This window comes from Aulonocara sp. 'chitande type north' Nkhata Bay, linkage group LG6, assembly GCF_057382095.1.
Source record: "Aulonocara sp. 'chitande type north' Nkhata Bay isolate Kocher_YH1m ecotype deep benthic linkage group LG6, A_spYH_male_GT1.1, whole genome shotgun sequence".
Classification (NCBI taxonomy): domain Eukaryota; kingdom Metazoa; phylum Chordata; class Actinopteri; order Cichliformes; family Cichlidae; genus Aulonocara; species Aulonocara sp. 'chitande type north' Nkhata Bay.
In genome coordinates this window covers 25,965,357-25,985,533 of record NC_141349.1, presented here as the reverse complement: position 1 = coordinate 25,985,533, position 20,177 = coordinate 25,965,357, and the positions used below count along the sequence as shown (strand labels likewise).

General features: G+C 38.5%; 1 protein-coding gene across 4 annotated transcripts; it reads left to right on the top strand.

The window, feature by feature from the left end:
- The first annotated feature begins 630 nt into the window (after window positions 1–630).
- Window positions 631–6,565, top strand: LOC147327908 (uncharacterized). 4 transcript variants are annotated; one of them, XM_086295900.1, is made up of 12 exons: window positions 631–789; window positions 1,153–1,260; window positions 1,630–1,667; window positions 1,970–2,054; window positions 2,154–2,244; window positions 2,385–2,719; window positions 3,559–3,656; window positions 3,758–3,894; window positions 3,978–4,043; window positions 4,231–4,277; window positions 4,443–4,591; window positions 5,310–6,565. In XM_086295900.1, exons 6-12 carry the CDS (start codon window positions 2,553–2,555, stop codon window positions 5,630–5,632), a joined length of 987 nt encoding a protein of 328 aa, XP_086152026.1. In that variant the 5' UTR covers window positions 631–789; window positions 1,153–1,260; window positions 1,630–1,667; window positions 1,970–2,054; window positions 2,154–2,244; window positions 2,385–2,552; the 3' UTR covers window positions 5,633–6,565. The 4 variants fall into 4 exon arrangements, with proteins under 4 accessions (XP_086152026.1, XP_086152028.1, XP_086152027.1 ...); XM_086295902.1 differs by having other exon boundaries at window positions 1,153–2,054; window positions 2,385–2,573; window positions 2,668–2,719; XM_086295901.1 differs by lacking the exon at window positions 1,153–1,260 and having other exon boundaries at window positions 1,630–2,054.
- The last annotated feature ends 13,612 nt before the right edge of the window (window positions 6,566–20,177 follow it).

Genomic DNA, 20,177 nt, shown 5'->3' with positions numbered 1-20,177 from the left:
TCAGACAAAAAATTGTCAGGTGTCAGTTGTCAAAAAAAAAAAAAAAGTCAGGTATCAGACAAAAAATTGTCAGGTGTCAGTTGTCAAAAAAAAAATTGTCAGGTATCAGACAAAAAATTGTCAGGTGTCAGTTGTCAAAAAAAAATTGTCAGGTATCAGAAAAAAAATTGTCAGGTGTCAGAAAAAAAATTGTCAGGTGTCAGTTGTCAAAAAAAAAAAAAGTCAGGTATCAGAAAAAAAATTGTCAGGTGTCAGTTGTCAAAAAAAAAAAAGTCAGGTATCAGAAAAAAAATTGTCAGGTGTCAGAAAAAAAATTGTCAGGTGTCAGAAAAAAAATGTCAGGTATCAGAAAAAAAATTGTCAGGTGTCAGAAAAAAAATTGTCAGGTGTCAGTTGTCAAAAAAAAAAAAGTCAGGTATCAGAAAAAAAATTGTCAGGTGTCAAAAAAAAAATTGTCAGGTGTCAGAAAAAAAAATGTCAGGTATCAGAAAAAAAATTGTCAGGTGTCAGACAAAAAAGTTGTCAGGTGTCAGAAAAAAATTGTCAGGTGTCAGACAAAAAAGTTGTCAGGTGTCAGAAAAAAAATTGTCAGGTGTCAGTTGTCAAAAAAAAAATTGTCAGGTATCAGAACACAAGGTACCAGAGAGAAAATCTTCCTGCAGGTGGCGCTGTTGTCATGTCCCACCCGAATTGATTTCCAAATATGTCATCAACGTGTGACCGTGGGAGAGCGTAAGGTCATTGACCTCACTGGAGTTTTACCGTGGTTCAGGCTCCTAACGACACAAGGTAAGTTTAACTTTTTCTCCCTTTTGTTCATATTTTTGCCACAGTTGTGTTATATTAAGTTGCAGTTATGTTGTGAAAGTTACATATCAGAGACGGAAAGCCAGTTTTGTACGAAACCAAATCAGTACTATTTTTGTCTGGCTAATTCATTCTAGCTAGCGACAGTGGTGAAACGTGATTCAAATTTAAACTGTTCAGTAATTGTTTTGTATACATTTCAGCAAATGGACAAGCTGAAAGCTTACGAGCAGTTGCATTTGAATACTAATCCTATTTGAAGTAATACATTTCCAGTGGTAGACATGTTAGATTGTCACACCTGGCTATGCATTGTTTTATTAATATTATATATTGTCTTGATAGCTTGAAGGGGATGATGCCGGTTTCATATCACTGGACTTATCCATGGCAGTAGAGTACATCCATGCACAGAGAATCATTCACCAGGATATAAAGCCAGCAAATGTCATGGTAAGCCATATTGTATTTTTCTTTTTCTCCACTTTGTTTTTGAAGATCAAAATAAAAATAGTATATTATTTATTTAACTTTATTCTCTTCAGTCTATTAAACACTACATTTGAACAATGAGAAACTTTTCTGGCATATTCATATAAAGGATTTTTTTTTTTAAAGTAAGAAGCCTTACATTGTTTCTTTAATAGTCCAATTAAACTGTTCAGTAATTGTTTTGTATACATTTCAGCAAATGGACAAGCTGAAAGCTCACGAGCAGCCTGCATCCTTTCTGTCGCTCTTTTTCTTTATTTCTCTTTTCTATATTGCTACTGTCGGGATATTTTTTGATCCCGATATGTTTTTTTCTGTTGTTGTTTTTAGACTTTGCTGCAATATGTCATCTGACGATGATGAAAGGAGTATCCGACTCTGGCTGGTTCCCATGACTGTACCAAAAATACTTTTTTTTTTTTTTATTAAAAAAAGAGCATTAAAAATAAATGACTAAAGTACAACTTATTTATTAACTACTGTTCACCTCTTTCATATCAAAGAAGTGTATTTTTTGCTACACATGTTTTATTTGTGGGCACTGAATAGACGATGCTTTTAGTGTAATTGCCACATAAAAAGATTTAGTACTTTACTGGTTAATTACTTATGTTCAGTGTAAGAGGTGGGTGATCAATTAGACTGTTGTTGTTACACTTAACCTTTCAAGATATGATGATAATAACATTGTTCAACAAAGGCTTAAAACAAAAGGAAATCAGCTGTGCACTGAATTCATATGGGCATAAAATAAGGTAAGTCTGCATTTCAACAGTTTCCGTGACAACTCTCTAAAATGACAAAACATGCAGTTTGCATTTAATATAATGTAAGTCTGTGTTGTCTTTTAACAGTGAGAGGCATCTGAGACGAGTTTTAAAACTTCTAGGGTTGAAGCGAAGATGCCCCCAACGACCTTTTACTGAAATCCACAAAGCTGTGGAGGTAAGCGTTAAAACATCAGTGCAAAAAATATATATTTTCCTGAAGTCTGTGTCATGAGCTATTGTAGAAACAATAAATGTTATTTTCTGTAGTGATTTAAAAAAAACAAACATTCAATTGTCTGTTTGTTTGTTTTTTAGAGTGAGATGAAACAGTGGTCTCCTGAACAAGGAATCAGGGCAATGGTAAAGCGGGTAAGGGATGTCAGAGGAGTGCGGCCTTGTTACAGGTTGGTTAAATAGTGTGTATATGATCAAGTGTTCTCTTGTTTTACTGTTGAGCTCGGAATTACATCAGCCGTGGTCCAAATGACACACGGCACATTGATGGTATTTATTTTATCTTTTCAATTAACCTTCCAAACATGTTTTGATGGTACTTCTGTTGAAACAAATTGTAATTATTATTTGTTGTTTCATATAGGCAATGATAAACTGAAGTTCTTTGGAATGTGGATACATTTGGGGATTGATGGGTAGGTTTGAATATGGCATTCGCTACTTAATTTATTATATTCAGTGATAGTACAAAGTTGCTTCAAGATAAGGATGTGCGGTAAACTGAGGTGTTATCTCTCCTGAGTAGTCTAGGGCAGGGATGGGCAAGTCCAGGCCTCGAGGGCCGGTGTCCTGCAGGTTTTAGATGTGTCCTTGATCCACAGCTGATTCAAATGGCTAAATTACCCTCACAACATGTTTTGTAGTTCTCCAGAGGCCTGGTAATGAACTAATCATTTTATTCAAGTGTGTTTACCCAGGGTGATATCTAAAACATGCAGGACACTGGCCCTCGAGGTCTGGATTTGGCCAAGCCTGGTCTAAGGGACCAAGATAAAGTATGAATAGTGAAGGAGGATTCAAGATGGCGGTTTTTAAAAGGCTTATTTCCTGCTAGTCTTAAAGTTCCATTTCAGACTGGCAGTTAATTTCAGGGAGGGCCAAGACCAACACAACAAACAAAACATCCCTGATATAAAGTAAACAGAATTTAACTCCAAAGAAAATAAAATGTACAATTTACGATAACCTACCTAACCAACACATAAACAGGAGAATACAAGGGATTACAAAACAAAAGGCAGCTCTCCCCTCGCGTCAGTCTGAACACAGTCAAGAGTCACATTCAATTCCAAAGGCATGTAAGCCTACACAACTATGGCAGTCAAAATGGTCGGAGGAACCAGAAACAACGCCTAGACATAATACAATGGAAAACCAGCATACTCTTGGGGAATGTAACAAAAACCAAACATAGTGCCAAAACATGATTAAATCATATGTACAAGTGGCCACTTTTCTGTTTCTTTCTTTTCAGATTTTCCAGGAAGGTTCTATGGCTAAAGGTGGGCACATCCAACCGCAAGCAAAACTTTGTGGCCAGATACTTCTTTGAGGCTGTTCAAGAACAGGGTGGTATGCAATATACTAAAAAATGGGGGGTTAAAAAAGATTACATTTTGTTAATAAATTTATTTTTTCATCATTCACTAATTATCTTCAGTTTGTGTCTTTAGGCTGTCCTCAAATGATTCGGGGGGACAGAGGAAAGGAGAACCTTGTTGTGGGTCAAATGCAGATGGCATTTCACATGCGAGATCTTGGGAATCAGGCATGGAGGTGCTTCAGAATGGGGACATCAGTGCACAACCAGGTATGTCTTTAAGCTGGTAAATGACTATTTCTAAAGTAACAACCTGACAACAAAACTGATAATGTCATGTTTCTGTTGTTTAGAGAGCTGAATGTTTCAACAGTATTTTAAAGCGGACATGGATTAAGAAATGGCTGACAACATTTGAGGTAAAGCAAATCTTTCACCTGTAAAACCTATTAACAAAGAGTAGCCATCCAAATTTCGTTAAACATACGATGGATTAGTTTATCTGAAAACACAAGGCCAGAATCTGTGTTTATGTACATCTGTACCTTTTCACTAATGAAATTCTCACCTTCACAACTTATGTCTTTTTCAAAACAACATGCGTAGGCCATGATGGAGTCTGGGATCCTTGAACTGGACAATCCTGTGCACATGTAAGTCAATATTTTTAGACATGAAAAATAATCAAGCAGCAGTATGAAAGTATGTGGTCTAGGAATGCCTTTGTTTTTTGAGTACTGATTAAAATTTAGCTTTTACTTATTCTACCTCAAAGAAGCAGATGAACATATTAATTTTTTAATTCTCCTTTTTCATAGCAACTGCTTGCAGTACTCACACTTGCCACTGCTTCAAAGAGACTTAAAAACGGAGCAAACAGTTTGGAACACCCATGACATCCGCAAGCAACGCAATGCACCTGGTCCATTTGGGAAACCCGACCTTCTGTTTACCTCACCACCTCCTGGTATGTCATTTGAAAGCCTGTGGGGTTTTATTTTTTTGTTTGTTTTTTAACTTTCATTAGTTTACTTTTACTTTGATATAGCACTCTTCACAGGATAAAAACCACAAAGTGGCTTCACAATAATATAAAACAGATAAACATAAAACAGCACAATCGAACATACAGAATAAATGCAATCAAGGAAACGTAATGATGGAGGCAGAGCATTCCATGACCTGGGAGCCACCGCTTTGGAAGATCTCTTGCCTCTGGTCTTCTGGTGGGACTACTAACAGCCATTGATTAGATGATCACAGGCTGGGAGAGGGAGCGTGGGGTTCTATAAGATCAGAAATTAAGGCAGGAGCTTCACGATTCGGAGCATTGAAAGTCATTACTAAAATTTTAAAATGAATTTTCTAAAATATACTGGAAGCCAGTGTAATGAGCGTAAAACTGTTATAATGTGCTTTCTCTTTTGTGTCTTCCGAAGAAGCCTACTTGTAGTACAATAAGAGATTTCTGAATTTCTACTGTCAATACTAAAATGGCTTCATATTGACACCTTTAACTAAAAATTTATCTAAATGTTTGAGTGATATTTCCATCTTTAAGTTTCTGTAATAACATCTGTAAACACTGACTGCTTCTTATACAGGTTCTAGAACAGCTTTGTCATTATTCATTTATTTTTAACATTCAAAGTGAACATCTTTTCAATATTGTCTTTCATTCGCAGGATATGGCAATGTGCTGCACATTGTTGACCCAGACTTTTTAGACTATGCCAAGCAATTAATCTGTGAGAGGGAAGAGCCTTCACTGGTAGCAAACCAGGAATTCAGAGACATGTGCCAGAACATTTTAGAAAACAGCCAGTTTCCCTGCACACCTGATGGTTGCCTTGCTGCATACCTCATGCTAGTCCAAGAGCTCACAACTGCCATGAACAGAAATGCAGTTCCTACACTTTCTACGTTTGCCGAGGCAAATGACATATACATCTTTCTGAAGAGAGAGAGGATGGAAGGTGCACCAGTAAACATTTCCAATGACCAATAAAATCATACAACAGTGTTTGTTAACATTTATTTATCCTTGTTTAAAATCAACAGGTAATTTGAAAACTGTCTGACCAACAAAATGTACAATAAAATGTTGAAATACAATTGACAAGGTGCCATCTTTCATAATGATTCAGTGTTTCATTTACCACAACTTTTGTTAACAATAATGTAGAACATAATTCACATTGAAAGACTTTTGAACTGCAGACTGTAGCAACATTACCACTTGTAGCCATATCGGCTCGTAAGATCAAGGCCTGACTTGAGAAACTTAACAACATCAGATGCGGAAGGCCTTGAGTCTGGGTCATAGCTCACCAAACCACCAAGAAAACTGTTTTTGTCACTGAGATGTGATAGGGCATGTGGTGGGGTTTTGGTGGCCATTAGTGCAGCCAGTTCTCTTTGTTTTTTAACCATCCACGGAGCGGAACCCGTCAGGATCTCCAGATATGTGGCTCCGAGGGACCACATGTCTGTCTGGAACGAGGCCTCTTCAAACATCAGTATGCATTCAGGGGCCATGTAAAGATATGTGCCACCAGCTGGACCAGTAGCCTGGGCAGTGAACTTACTCCCTTGACGAAGCATCACAGTGTCTCTTATGTTTGCCATGCCCCAGTCTGTCAGGACTGCCTTCTTAGAAGGGTGGTGAACCTATAAGGTATACATATGAGAACTTACCAGGTTGTCTAAAATTTCACAAATGTTATCAAAAATGTCATTCCAAAGACCACAGCTCATAATTGGGGAAAAAAAAAACCCTCAAAGCTTTTAGCACCCAGATCACCCAATCACTGCAGATTTATTCTGAGATTGTTTATTATACCCAACATTAGAATTAACAGATTGGTTAATGATCCAACCCGGTTTTATAGTCCTGTGCATTTTTTAATCCCCATTCCACTTAAGCAAGTGGTACAGACTAATAAAATAATAGAAACTTTCAGTTTGTAAAGCCTAAACTTACAACATGTTTGGGAATTTTGTAGGTGTGCAAGAACCAACATATTAAAGAAAAATTGGACTATTAAAGAAACAATGTAAGGCTTCTTACTTTAAAAAAAAAATCCTTTATATGAATATGCCAGAAAAGTTTCTCATTGTTCAAATGTAGTGTTTAATAGACTGAAGAGAATAAAGTTAAATAAATAATATACTATTTTTATTTTGATCTTCAAAAACAAAGTGGAGAAAAAGAAAAATACAATATGGCTTACCATGACATTTGCTGGCTTTATATCCTGGTGAATGATTCTCTGTGCATGGATGTACTCTACTGCCATGGATAAGTCCAGTGATATGAAACCGGCATCATCCCCTTCAAGCTATCAAGACAATATATAATATTAATAAAACAATGCATAGCCAGGTGTGACAATCTAACATGTCTACCACTGGAAATGTATTACTTCAAATAGGATTAGTATTCAAATGCAACTGCTCGTAAGCTTTCAGCTTGTCCATTTGCTGAAATGTATACAAAACAATTACTGAACAGTTTAAATTTGAATCACGTTTCACCACTGTCGCTAGCTAGAATGAATTAGCCAGACAAAAATAGTACTGATTTGGTTTCGTACAAAACTGGCTTTCCGTCTCTGATATGTAACTTTCACAACATAACTGCAACTTAATATAACACAACTGTGGCAAAAATATGAACAAAAGGGAGAAAAAGTTAAACTTACCTTGTGTCGTTAGGAGCCTGAACCACGGTAAAACTCCGGTGAGGTCAATGACCTTACGCTCTCCCACGGTCACACGTTGATGACATATTTGGAAATCAATTCGGGTGGGACATGACAACAGCGCCACCTGCAGGAAGATTTTCTCTCTGGTACCTTGTGTTCTGACACCTGACAACTTTTTTTCTGACACCTGACAACTTTTTTTCTGACACCTGACAATTTTTTTTCTGATACCTGACTTTTTTTTTTTGACAACTGACACCTGACAATTTTTTTTCTGACACCTGACAATTTTTTTGTCTGATACCTGACTTTTTTTTTTTTGACAACTGACACCTGACAATTTTTTTTCTGATACCTGACTTTTTTTTTTTTGACAACTGACACCTGACAATTTTTTTTCTGACACCTGACAACTTTTTTTCTGACACCTGACAATTTTTTTTCTGACACCTGACAACTTTTTTTCTGACACCTGACAACTTTTTTTCTGACACCTGACAATTTTTTTTCTGATACCTGACTTTTTTTTTTTTGACAACTGACACCTGACAATTTTTTTTCTGACACCTGACAATTTTTTGTCTGATACCTGACTTTTTTTTTTTTGACAACTGACACCTGACAATTTTTTTTCTGATACCTGACTTTTTTTTTTTTTGACAACTGACACCTGACAATTTTTTTTCTGACACCTGACAACTTTTTTTCTGACACCTGACAACTTTTTTTCTGACACCTGACAATTTTTTTTCTGACACCTGACAACTTTTTTTCTGACACCTGACAACTTTTTTTCTGACACCTGACAATTTTTTTTCTGATACCTGACTTTTTTTTTTTGACAACTGACACCTGACAATTTTTTTTCTGACACCTGACAATTTTTTGTCTGATACCTGACTTTTTTTTTTTGACAACTGACACCTGACAATTTTTTTTCTGATACCTGACTTTTTTTTTTTTTGACAACTGACACCTGACAATTTTTTTTCTGACACCTGACAACTTTTTTTCTGACACCTGACAATTTTTTTTCTGACACCTGACAACTTTTTTTCTGACACCTGACAACTTTTTTTCTGACACCTGACAATTTTTTTTCTGATACCTGACTTTTTTTTTTTTGACAACTGACACCTGACAATTTTTTTTCTGACACCTGACAATTTTTTGTCTGATACCTGACTTTTTTTTTTTTTGACAACTGACACCTGACAATTTTTTTTCTGACACCTGACAATTTTTTTTCTGATACCTGACAATTTTTTTTTTGACAACTGACACCTGACAATTTTTTGTCTGATACCTGACGATGTCCTAAAATGTACACCGTACATGGGGGGAACTGCTAACAGACTGTCTCAGACAGCAGAAGATAATGTAGATTGGGTGGGGGGTATCATGAAAGAACACTGGCTAGAATATGTAGAATGGTAGAGATTCTTACAATGGTAGAACAAGAACAGGCCCTAAGCATCCAAACTATAGAAACGTGTCTACCACATAGTAGGGGTGGGCCATATATCGAACATACTCGTTGTATCGTGAGTTCTTCCACATACGATGGCTTTATCGTAACCATAAAGTATAGGTTACCATGGGAATATTAAGATGACTTCATGTAATTCACTGTGAGATTTTTTCTTCCACACACTGCAAATGCATCATAAATCACCACTCCCAACCGGAATTTTTTTTTATCGAGCACACTGCACTGAGCATGCATGTTTATATACTACCAGATAGGGAAAAATATGGCGTTAGTGGGAGTTCCTGTCGTTTGGATTTCACAAGGAGGATGTCGAACAAAATGCGGTAATTTGCAAAACATGCCGTAAAACTGTTGACGCAAAGGGTGGCAGCACCATGAATTTATTCCACCAGCCGAAAAGTCATCCACTGCAAAATTAAGATTGTTTTAAACTATGCATGTGAATGTCTCCCCACACACCAAAGAAAATTTTATATAAACCAGCTGTGATATGAGCTACAATGCCTATCAGAAGGAAAAACTCAGAAAAACGGCACGGTAAATCCATGTTATTGTTTATTGAATGTGAAGCATATGTCAGGTCTTCTTTTGTGGCTGGTTTGGTGAATTTTGGTCAGAGCGTTTTGAAACTTACAGCTTTGTATCTGTGATATCTCTGCTTTAGATGAGGTGCTGTTTGCTTGGTTACATGAAGTCAAGTGAGTTCGCGGCTTCGTTGTTTGTGCTTAGGCACATTTCGTGAAATTACATAACTGCTCTTTTAATTGTTTGTCGTTTTTGCAGTGATTGTAGAAATGGTTTATATTAGCTTTTAGCTGAAAGTTGGAGGTTTCTGTGGATACCACACATGACAATATTTACATAAAAAATGCGACTTTTTGTAGGCTTAAACTGAAGCTCACCTTTGCTGGGTTTCAAGACATATCTCGATATATATCATGTATCGCGATATAGCCAAAACATATCATGATATTCGATTTATTAGATTTTCCATATATCACCCAGCCCTACCACATAGGGTTGTCATGATTTCAAGCTCAGTAACGAAGGAATATAAAACTATGGGGCAAAAACAAAAAAGTTCAGTGTTTAAAAGTTAAGAATCTTTTTCTTAAAATAAAGATTGAGACAACGCTAACAATAACACAAGCAGCAACCCTTTTTTCAGTTTAACTGACAGCGGAAAAAAAATACTTTAATAGAATTTTAAGATGCATATATGAGAAATATTTAAAGATTTTCATAGTGTAAAAAAATAATACAAAATATTATATTTTAGGGTTGACTGAGGTAGTGCTGTGCTGGATTCCACATTTTCATTGATGATAAATTAGGGTTGGTAAGTTCCCAGTGTTTCTAGTTGTTTGTAGACTTTTTAGCTTCAGTCTTTAAGAGAAACACACTAGTTATTACCTTACCTAAGAAATTTTAACTTGCAACCAAATTGTGCAAATTATGAAACGCTTAGCCGTGTCTCAAATAAAATCTCTGGAACTGGTCTGTTTCAATTCAGCAGCATCGATCTTTCTACAGATAATGTCCATATGTTGATTAATGATTTTCTTCTTCAATTCATTTTGGGCATTTCATTTTCAAGCTGGAACCTCAGAAAGCCCTGTGGTTTAAACAGTTAACAACGAATGAACACACTTATTGGAAATCTCAGTTCAGTTTGACTACCCACATCCAGGCCTGATTACTGCCAGATCTGTTGTGACTCAAAAAATAATTTAAATAAAGCCTATCTGCAAAGTGAAGTATTTTAAAAGATCTCAAAGAGTAACACATCATACACTGGTAACAAAAAACTCAAGAAATGATGATAAACTAAGTCAATGACATCTACCAATCTGCAAAGGACTTCAAAGCCATTTCTATGGTTTGGGGTCTCAAGTAAATCATGATTTTGCCACAAATGGAGAAAACTTTGAACACCGGTGAACCTTCGTAGGTATGATCAGATTACCAAAATTACTCTAAGAATGCAGCAACAAGTCATTCAGGAGAATGCAAAATAACCCAGAACAACATCTAAAGAACTGCAGTATTCATAAATCATAAATCAGTATTTATGATTCACTAATAAGCAAGAGGCTGGACAAAAATGTTATCCATGGAAGCGTTCCAAGGGGAAAAACCCTGTGGACCAAAAAGATTTGGCCCACATTTGCCGTTACATATGGAATAAAATTAATGTGGTATTTTATAACAAGATCATACCAGCAGTCAGCTGCTTTGCTTCTTCAGGACATGGAGGGCTTACCATAAATTCTGCTCTCTGCCACAAAATCCTGAAACAGAATATTTGACCATCAGTTAATCCACTGAATCTCAAGCTAGCTTGGGTTATGGAGCAGGACAATATTCGGAAACATACTAGCAAGTTGTAGGTTTTAGAGTGGCCTAGTCAAATTCTGGACCTGAATCCAGTTGAGATGCTTTGGCATGGCCTTAAACAGGCCGTTTATTTTCAAAAACTCTCCAATTTGGTTCAGTTAAATTCTGCAAAGAACACTCGGTCAGAATTCCTCCACAGCAATGTGAAAGACTCATTACCAGTTATCAGAAACACTTCACTGCAGTTCTTGTTGTCAAGGGTCCACACAACCAGTTACTAAGTTTAGAAAGAAATTACTTTTTGGCACAGCTACAGATAGGCATTGTTATATTTTCCATTAAAGAATTAGCTCATATTTTCTAATTATTCAGGTTATCTCTGACAAATATTAAAATTAGTTTGATGTTCTGAAATGATGACAAATATGAAATGTCACAAATATGCAAAAATCTAAGAAATTGGGAAGGGGATAAATACTTTTCAGTGACACTGTAGTTAAGCAGCCAACGTTAATGTGCACACTGGCTAGGCTTCCATTTATGATAACTGTTCAGTACTTCAGTGTTGTTGAAACATGAGCTTTACTGGTCTCTCAAAGTTCTTCACAAAGTATTGTTCAGTGTTGGAAATGTCAACTCTTCAACTACTCATGAGGGGAAGGGCTATGCGCCTGCCTGCCAGCAGCTTCTGGGTGAAGTAGTGTGTTAACTAGAGGAGGCAAAGATGGCAGTGTTAGTGTCAATACTATTTTAAATGATTATCTAAACCAGGGGTAGGCAACCTTTCTGGTGGTGAGTGCCATTTAAAATTTCCTCAGAGGTCAGTGTGCTATATGATTGCATTAGCAATAAATTTAATAACACTCTATATTAACAGTTACACACTATATAGAACCACTTTATAGAATTATATTTGTTCGCAGATGTTGGCAGCTATAGCAAATAGTTATCAGCTGTTTTGAAACAAAAAAAGACACTTTTTATCCATAACAAGAACTCCATAACAGCAAATGAACTGTACAACAGAAAATGCAAATGCTATTTATGGTCTCCTCACAACAATGATAAGAAAAATAAACTAAGCCAATATGGCATGTCTGTTAATACAGAGACACACATGTTATGTGATCTCTGGTCTCCCACTCAGAGACACAGGTCTCCGAGTGTCCAGCATTCAGACTCATGTGAGATAATTTGCTCAAACAGATATGTAGAGCGAAATACTGTCAATACTGTGTCTATGCGAGCTGATTTGCGATGTGCACCACTTACACGGCCCTTTATTTTTTGATGCACCTTCTCAGATTAATTCACTGCGTGTCGTGCCCAGGGCTGGACTGGGACAAAAAAACAGCCCGGGCATTTTGACTAAAGACTGGCCCACCAGGTATTAAAGCCATAAAGCCTTTGAATGAAAACGAACGCTGTTGTGACAGTGATGTACAGTCTTGTTGGTATATGTATGATTTCTATACATTTTACATCAGACAAAAACTTTGGTTTTCTCAAAGCGTTTTGTGCTACATGCCTCGTTCACTCATTCACACAAGCACATTTTCTACATCTAAGTGCTTTCCATCTCACATTCACATGCTGATGAATGCATCAGTAGCAGCTTCAATATCTTGCCCAAGGATACTTTGGTATGCAGGCTGGAAGAGCCAGGGATTGAACCACTAACTGTCCAATCAGTAGAGTACCTGATCTACCTCCAGAACCACAAATTATGAGGGACATACCTAAAAAGGTAGATTTTTATATATATTTTATTGAATATGTTTTTATATAATATGACATTTGCTAGTAGACAAGAAAACCAGATCACTCACCTATTAGTAATGCCAACTTCTGACTGTCTTTTACAGGTGATTAAGGTTGGTTCCTTCAGAATCAGTTGAGAGTAGAGATGGCACGATACCACTTTTTTATGTCCGATACGGATACCGATATCATAAATTTGGATATCTGCCGATACCGATATGAATCCGATATAGTGTTTTTTAATCAACAAAACTGTTTTTTAAAATATCTTGCTGCATTTTGCAAGTCTGCAAGTTCATACTCAAGTTTAAAACAACAACTACACTAAAGCTATTCTGTTATACCTGTATACAAAAAAAATATTTCATAGTTCAGCAATACTGATCAATCTAATAAACTTAGACCTACACCATCCTTAGAGTACTTAGCGTAAATATTAAGCAACCTAACTAATAGGGTTCCAACTCCCAGCAACAACAAACATAAATAAATAAAAAATAGGGAACCACCCCTCACGCGCCACCTCATGATGCTTAATCGACGTAATCAACCTTAATTTGATGCAGTGTGAAAAAAAATGCACAGAAATCAATTATTTTTCAAGAAATATTAAATAGATTCAACATCTTTCTTCAACAAAATTGCAGACTGCACAGATGGTACCTTCCCAAAGGAAAAAGTACTATAGCTTACTAGGGTATATATATTAGACGTAATAGTTACTATATACAGTAATTGACTTCTATTCCTTTTACATCAAATTAAAACTTTGGGTGTCAGATAATTATTTAATAACAGCCAGACATTTTAAATGAAAATAAGAAAGTATTTCTTTGTGCCCCACTTTCCCTGTTAATGCCCCACATGGCCCCCTGGCAAAACTTTGCTAGATCCGCCCCTGCACAGTTACCAGCTGTCAGCTACTTAGAAAAGGATCCTGGTGTTATTTGTCTCTCAGAAACAGTTCATAACTTCCCTTCAACTCATGCAGGTCACCTAAGGTAAACCTGTTTCTCCATCACCTGTTAAGGAGTAAGGACATCTCCTGGTTTCATCTTCATTTTTCCCTCTCACCAGATAATCACGACCTCTCACCAATATCATGACCAGCAGCTTTTACAGCTGTGGCTCCAGCAAAAATCAGCTTATACTAGAAATTAATATTAAATAAATTCTAACAACAGCTGATCAAGCTTAAACGTGCTGCTGTTGTTTAGTACGACATCCGGCAGTTTCCTCTTTCTGGCGCAAAGTGGGTGATAAACAAACAAGAGAGAAAAGCCGATCAGCTGATCATTGATCAGTTTCATGATTAAAGTAGCAACAGGGGAGAGAGGGGAGAGAATGAGAGAAGAAGAGGCAGCTGTGCAGCAAAGACAAAGAATAACTCCAGCGTTGTGCCTTTTTTCATTCTAGCTAAAGTCAAACTGTGTCCCCTCTCAACACGAAATGCTAATAATTTCTCTGAATGCGGGAGGATTCCGTCTTTTTACAGGACGGTTGGCAACTCTACTAACTAACCTTATCAATTAAATAAAGTTCAACATCAAAGCACCCACCCAGCTGTATAGAAACTCTGTCATGCTAGCTAGTACGCAGTACGAGTTATTGTAACTGACTGTAAAAAGTCAGCACAACGAAAATAAACTCCACCTAAACTTGATTTATATCTGACCCAGATAGACTGCAGGTCATAACTTCTTACCTGAAGTTCAGTTCAGCTGACACTCGGACCAGCGGCCGCCTCGGGTCTCTCTTTCTCCTGCCTCAGATCTCCCTCATCCACGTGCTGGCCTCCATCACTTGTTAATTTTGCTGAATCTGTGGAAGCTCCGTGATGCTACCACCAAAAAACTGAGTTATTTTTACACATCTGGCCAATCCAACACCTTTCATTGTTTATACCGTTACAAATGTAAAAAAAAAATCATCGGGCCACCGAGCAAATGCCCGGTATGCACGATGGCCAGTCCAGCTATGGTTAGCATCTTTTTAATACAAACTACAAGTAACCCTGGCAATTAGCACTTTGAAAGTAAAGAAATTGTACAAATTATTGGGCATTAACCCTTTAAGACCTACCATAGAACCAAGTCTGCCAGAGCTTATATTATATTTTTACATGTTGGGGAGCCATTTTTGGGAGCATTTCAAGTTGCTACACATCAATACAACCATTATAGCCCAAATTTTAATAATATGTATGCATTACGTGCATAGTAATTACATAAATTGCAAAAAAGTGCAATAAACTACAAAAAAATTGAAAATCGTTTTTGTTTTTTTAACATATATTTCTAGTTAGAGAAATGTAACAGGCTTATCCCTCAAAACTGTAAATACAAAAAAGTTGCACAAAATAGTTTCCCACCACAGGAAATTAATTTTTACGGTGGCCCCTAGAAACAAAGCACGTACAAACTCCAAAACACTTGCAAACTCCAAAACACTTGCAAACCCCAAAACACATGCAAACCCCAAAACACATGCAAATTCCAAAACACAACGGAAGTGCTCCAGGACGCTAGGGGCAGTGTTGAGCATTTGTTACCTAGAACTACACAAGCTAGGAAGTACCAATGACCGGATTTGAGCTGTATCCCAATTCAGGGTCTGCAGCCTTAAAGGCCGCATTTTAAGGCCGATTACGTCACAGCGACACGACAAAGGCTGTCCCAATTCAAAGGCTGCTCGAAATGCAGCCCTCAAATGCGTCCTTAATTTCCCTGAATTTTAAGGATGGGCCCAACATATCCCAGATTTCATAGTGCGGCGGTGGTGTGGATAATTTTGCCGAAAAAAAAGGCGGAAGCGGAGCCGCCGAAGAGTAAACTTTCAGAAGTAAGTACTGAATATTGTTATGGGCAGAAATCTGTGCCATCAGAAACTGAATTTGAATAAGTTAAATTTGAATTTCTCAGATTGAATCTGAATTGTAACTTGAATAAATGCTTTTGAAAACTGAATCTGAATTAGTCTAATTTGAAATTGAATTTATGGTTTGAAAATGATCATCACTAAATTGAAATTGCATTTTATATTTTGAAAATGAATTGATTTGCTTTGAAACTGCATTTTATCCTTTAAAAATTCAGCTCTCGAATAATTTCAGTTTCACTTCTCACCATTCAGTCAAGCCCTGTGTACAGGAGCTGCATACAAAAAGATATTTTGTGAAAAGGGTTGGCGTAATAAGCAAATGCTTCAGCCAATACCTTTTGATTAGCCTTGTCTCATGCTTTCTTTCTTTATGGTAGATTTTTGTTCTGTTTTCACTGTTTGTTTGTTTTGTTTTGTTTTTTCACTGTTTTCACTGAGATTTGAATTTGAATGTTAATCAATAAAATCAATAAATCAATCAAATCAATCAGTTTCAGTTCTACAATTCAATTTCAGTTCCAAAATCCAGTTTTTTGGAACTTACATCTGGTTCCGGTTCAAGCACAGATTAATAGAACTACGTTTTACTAGCGGACCGAAAGTGTTACTGACGGGAATCTACAGCGTCTTGAGCTGAATTAAAACTTCAGAAGTCATTCGTCATGTCGAATGACCAGCGGATAAACTCTCAGGTTGGTAATAAATGTATTACATGTATAAGAACAAGCGTCATGTTAACAAATGATAGCCGTAAGGTAACTTTTATGCTTATTGTAGCTGTTAGCTAAAAACGCTAATTTAGCGTAGTTTGCCCTGAATTCAGCTTTGACAAACAAATTTGATCGGCTGTTTCTAGTAGAATTCCAAAGTTGTCATCTTGGACCCTCTCAGAGTACCCCCTCTGTATGCTTGCAGAGACCCCTACAGTAGGGAAACATGCAAAACGGTGTCCAAACCTTTGTATTTTGGCTTTATTTATGTCTTACACAGCATCCAAACTCTTTAGCTAACTTAACAACTTTAGCTAAAGTGAATAGTTAGTCTAATTCATTAGTGCAGCATTACTGGGTCACCTCTGTTTGAAGTGATATAATAGGATATACAACTATCACTGAAACAGGAAACTTTGTAAATAAGCAAACAACACTTCTCATTCTCTAAACGTTTTCAAAAGCATTTACAAGTTACAATTTAGAATCAATCTGAGCAATTCAAATTCAAATTTAACTTATTCAAATTCAGTTTCTGATGGCACAGATTTCTGCCCATATATTGTGTCACTTTATACGCAAATGTTTTTATAATGAAGAACATTAAAACATTACTGTTGGCCACATGTCGGGAAAGTTATGTGAAACTTGGTTTTAAAGCCTTTACTTCAAAATATACGCAGTTCAATAGCTGACTTGAATCTTACAGAGAATGTGATGATTTTATGGATAATTAAAGTCAGTCATATATCCACAAACACAACAAGCTGAAAGTCAGTGATGCTACTCGGTTTGCAGTCCTGAATATCACAGCACAAGCAGGATTCACTGCACTGTTAATGTTAGCTATGTTATATTGCTGCCTCTGTTCGGTGGTGTCGAGCCAAACGGACTTTAACGTGTGTTTGAGCGAGCTGACGGTTCACTCGTTAAGCTGAAAGAAAGATACTTTAATCACAGGAGTCACACATGTGTCCACTGTACCATCTGGGAACTCTTCTTGTTTCGTAATAACACAAACACTAAATCCTCCTTCTTTTGTGCTGTTTTGTAGCAGTGTATACACCTGAGACTGTCACCTGTCTGTTCGTCCTGCACTCTCTCTCTGTTTCTTTCTCTCTGATTGTGGAATAAAAGTATGAACATTCATTTATAAGTCACACTTGTGTTTGAATCCTGCAGCTTATCACACATTTGATTTCCATGTGTGACAACTGCAAGTGTCCAGAGTGAGGACAGACTGAGGGACCCACTGCTGCACATCATCTGTGAGGCTTTGCACCCCTAATGATCCACCAGGACAAATTCAGCAGTGTGTGAGGAAGAGGAGGAGGAAGAGCCAGCAGCAGCTGACAGATGGAGAGAATAGAAAGACTGTTCCCTGTTTGTGAAGGACTGCTAGGAAAGTTTAGAATCACTAATTGTCTGTCCTGAATCAGTCTTATTAGGTAATGTTCAAATAATTTTATCCTCCACACTATGAAAGGTAGCAACAAGTTTAATATTCAGAAACCTAAAATATGTATCAGCAGCAGAATGGACCTAAAAATAAATGTTTGTTTCAGTTCTATAAAGCTTTGAGTATTTTGGATTAGTAGTACTGCTGTGTTTGTTGCATCATATTACTGTAATTGTTTATATGCTTTATATATTTTGATGTAAGTTGATCTATAGTGTCACATGCTATTCTATACGGATGTTATGTGTTTGTATACTTTCTGCCCAGTTTGACCCATTTAGCAGAAGTCAGCCCGTTTAAGGCGCTGATATCTATTCTGTATAACTTAAAGCAGTTATGACATGGTCTGATTTTCTCACCCAATAAAGGAATGTTCAATATATCAGTCTACTCTTCATTTTATCAGAAACAGTTATCACAGCTTGAACATTTTCTTTTTATAAATATATGTAAGCAATGAGCCAAATTTAGTAATGCCAAGCACAAGAAAGCCCCAAAACAAAACAGGAGTCCAAAAAAAAGAACAGGCCAGGGGGCCAGCCAGGCAGAAGGCAACGGTGGCAACGAGGAAACAGTTCAAGGGGCCAACTGCGCGGAAGGCAGCGGCGGCGGCGAAGGAGACGATGGAGCTGTTCAGGGGGCCGGCCGAGCGGAAGGCGGCGGCTCCCAAGTGTCAGGCGTACCGGCCGAGGCTTGGAGGGCACAGGACCAGGCAAGGCAGGACCAGACGGGGATGAAGACTCGGATGAGGCAGAAGGCAGCGGCGGCGACGAAGGCGACGGAGCAGTTCAGGAGGCCGGCCACGCAGAAGGCAGCGGCGGCGGCGAAGGAGACGACGGAGCAGTTCAGGGGGCCGGCCGCGCGGAAGGCAGCGGCGACGGAGCAGTGTCAGGCGCACTGGCCGAGGCCCGGTGGACACAGGACCAGACAAGGCTGAAGACTCCGATGAGGCCGGAGGCAGACCGTGCGGAAAGGTGTGTGGTGGACCCAGGTGCGAACACAAACGAGGATGCAGGAGTGGATTCCAACAAAACGAGCCTTTTATTATGGCTGATGAAAAGAACAAAAACAGAATGAGGGCAGCATACGTGTAGTACTCAACAGAAAACCTAAACTGGACAAAACTAAGGAAAGACTATGGCTGGAGGTACAGAACACAGGAGGTGGTAACACAGACGATGCGAGACAGACTGTATGAAACACAGAGACTAAATACACATGAGGGATGATCAGGGGAAGTGGCCACACATGGGAACACAGCTGACACACATGAACTTAACGACAGGACAGAAGGAGTGAAACTGAATACACTGACCGTGAATACAGACTTTCAAAGTAAAACAGGAAACATGGAGATTAGACAAGACACATGAACCGGGGAGACGTAGTACAGGGGAGATGACATAACCGACAGCATGGACTTGACAATATAAGACACGCAGACATAAACACACGAAGGGCAAGGGAGACTTAATACACGGGTAATATGTACAAATGGCTGGACTGCCTTAGTGACCCTAAACAAAGAATAAACATCAAAATAGGCTAAAACACAAAACACTGGGTCGCACGACCCAGGACCATGACAGGACCAGGCGACGCTGAAGCTGATGATGCTGGAGCTGAATCAGGCGACGGCGTGGGTGGAGACTCTGAGGCCGCAGCTGGCGAGGATGAAGACTCTGAGGCTGCAGCTGGCGAGGATGAAGACTCTGAGGCCGCAGCTGGCGAGGATGAAGACTCTGAGGCCCCTCGGACCCTCCAGCGGAGACGGGAGGCTGAACGGGCCCCTCGGACCCTCCAGCGGAGACGGGAGGCTGAGGCCGGAGCGGTCCCTCGGACCCTCCAGCGGAGGCAAAAACAAAGCCAACAGGCATGAAGTCCTTTGGCAGACATGAGGACAACTGGCGCTGCACCGAGCACTGACTCTGCCCAGGAAATGCTAACATGGTGCAGTTCTTAGGGGGCTGCTTAAACTTCAGGGGTCCAGAATCAGCTGAGGACTGAGACCTAGCCTCTGGGGAATCCCTGGAGTGGCAAACTGTGCCAACGGCGGCTAAACCATGAAGAGCACCCTGAGTAGAAATTAAGTTATCTCCCTGCATGGAGTGAATGAGCAAAACTGGCGACACAGGAGACTGAGCAGAGAGTGGCCGCTGGGCAGCTAGCTGAGCTACTGGAGACACAGGTGAGAGTGGGAGCTGAGC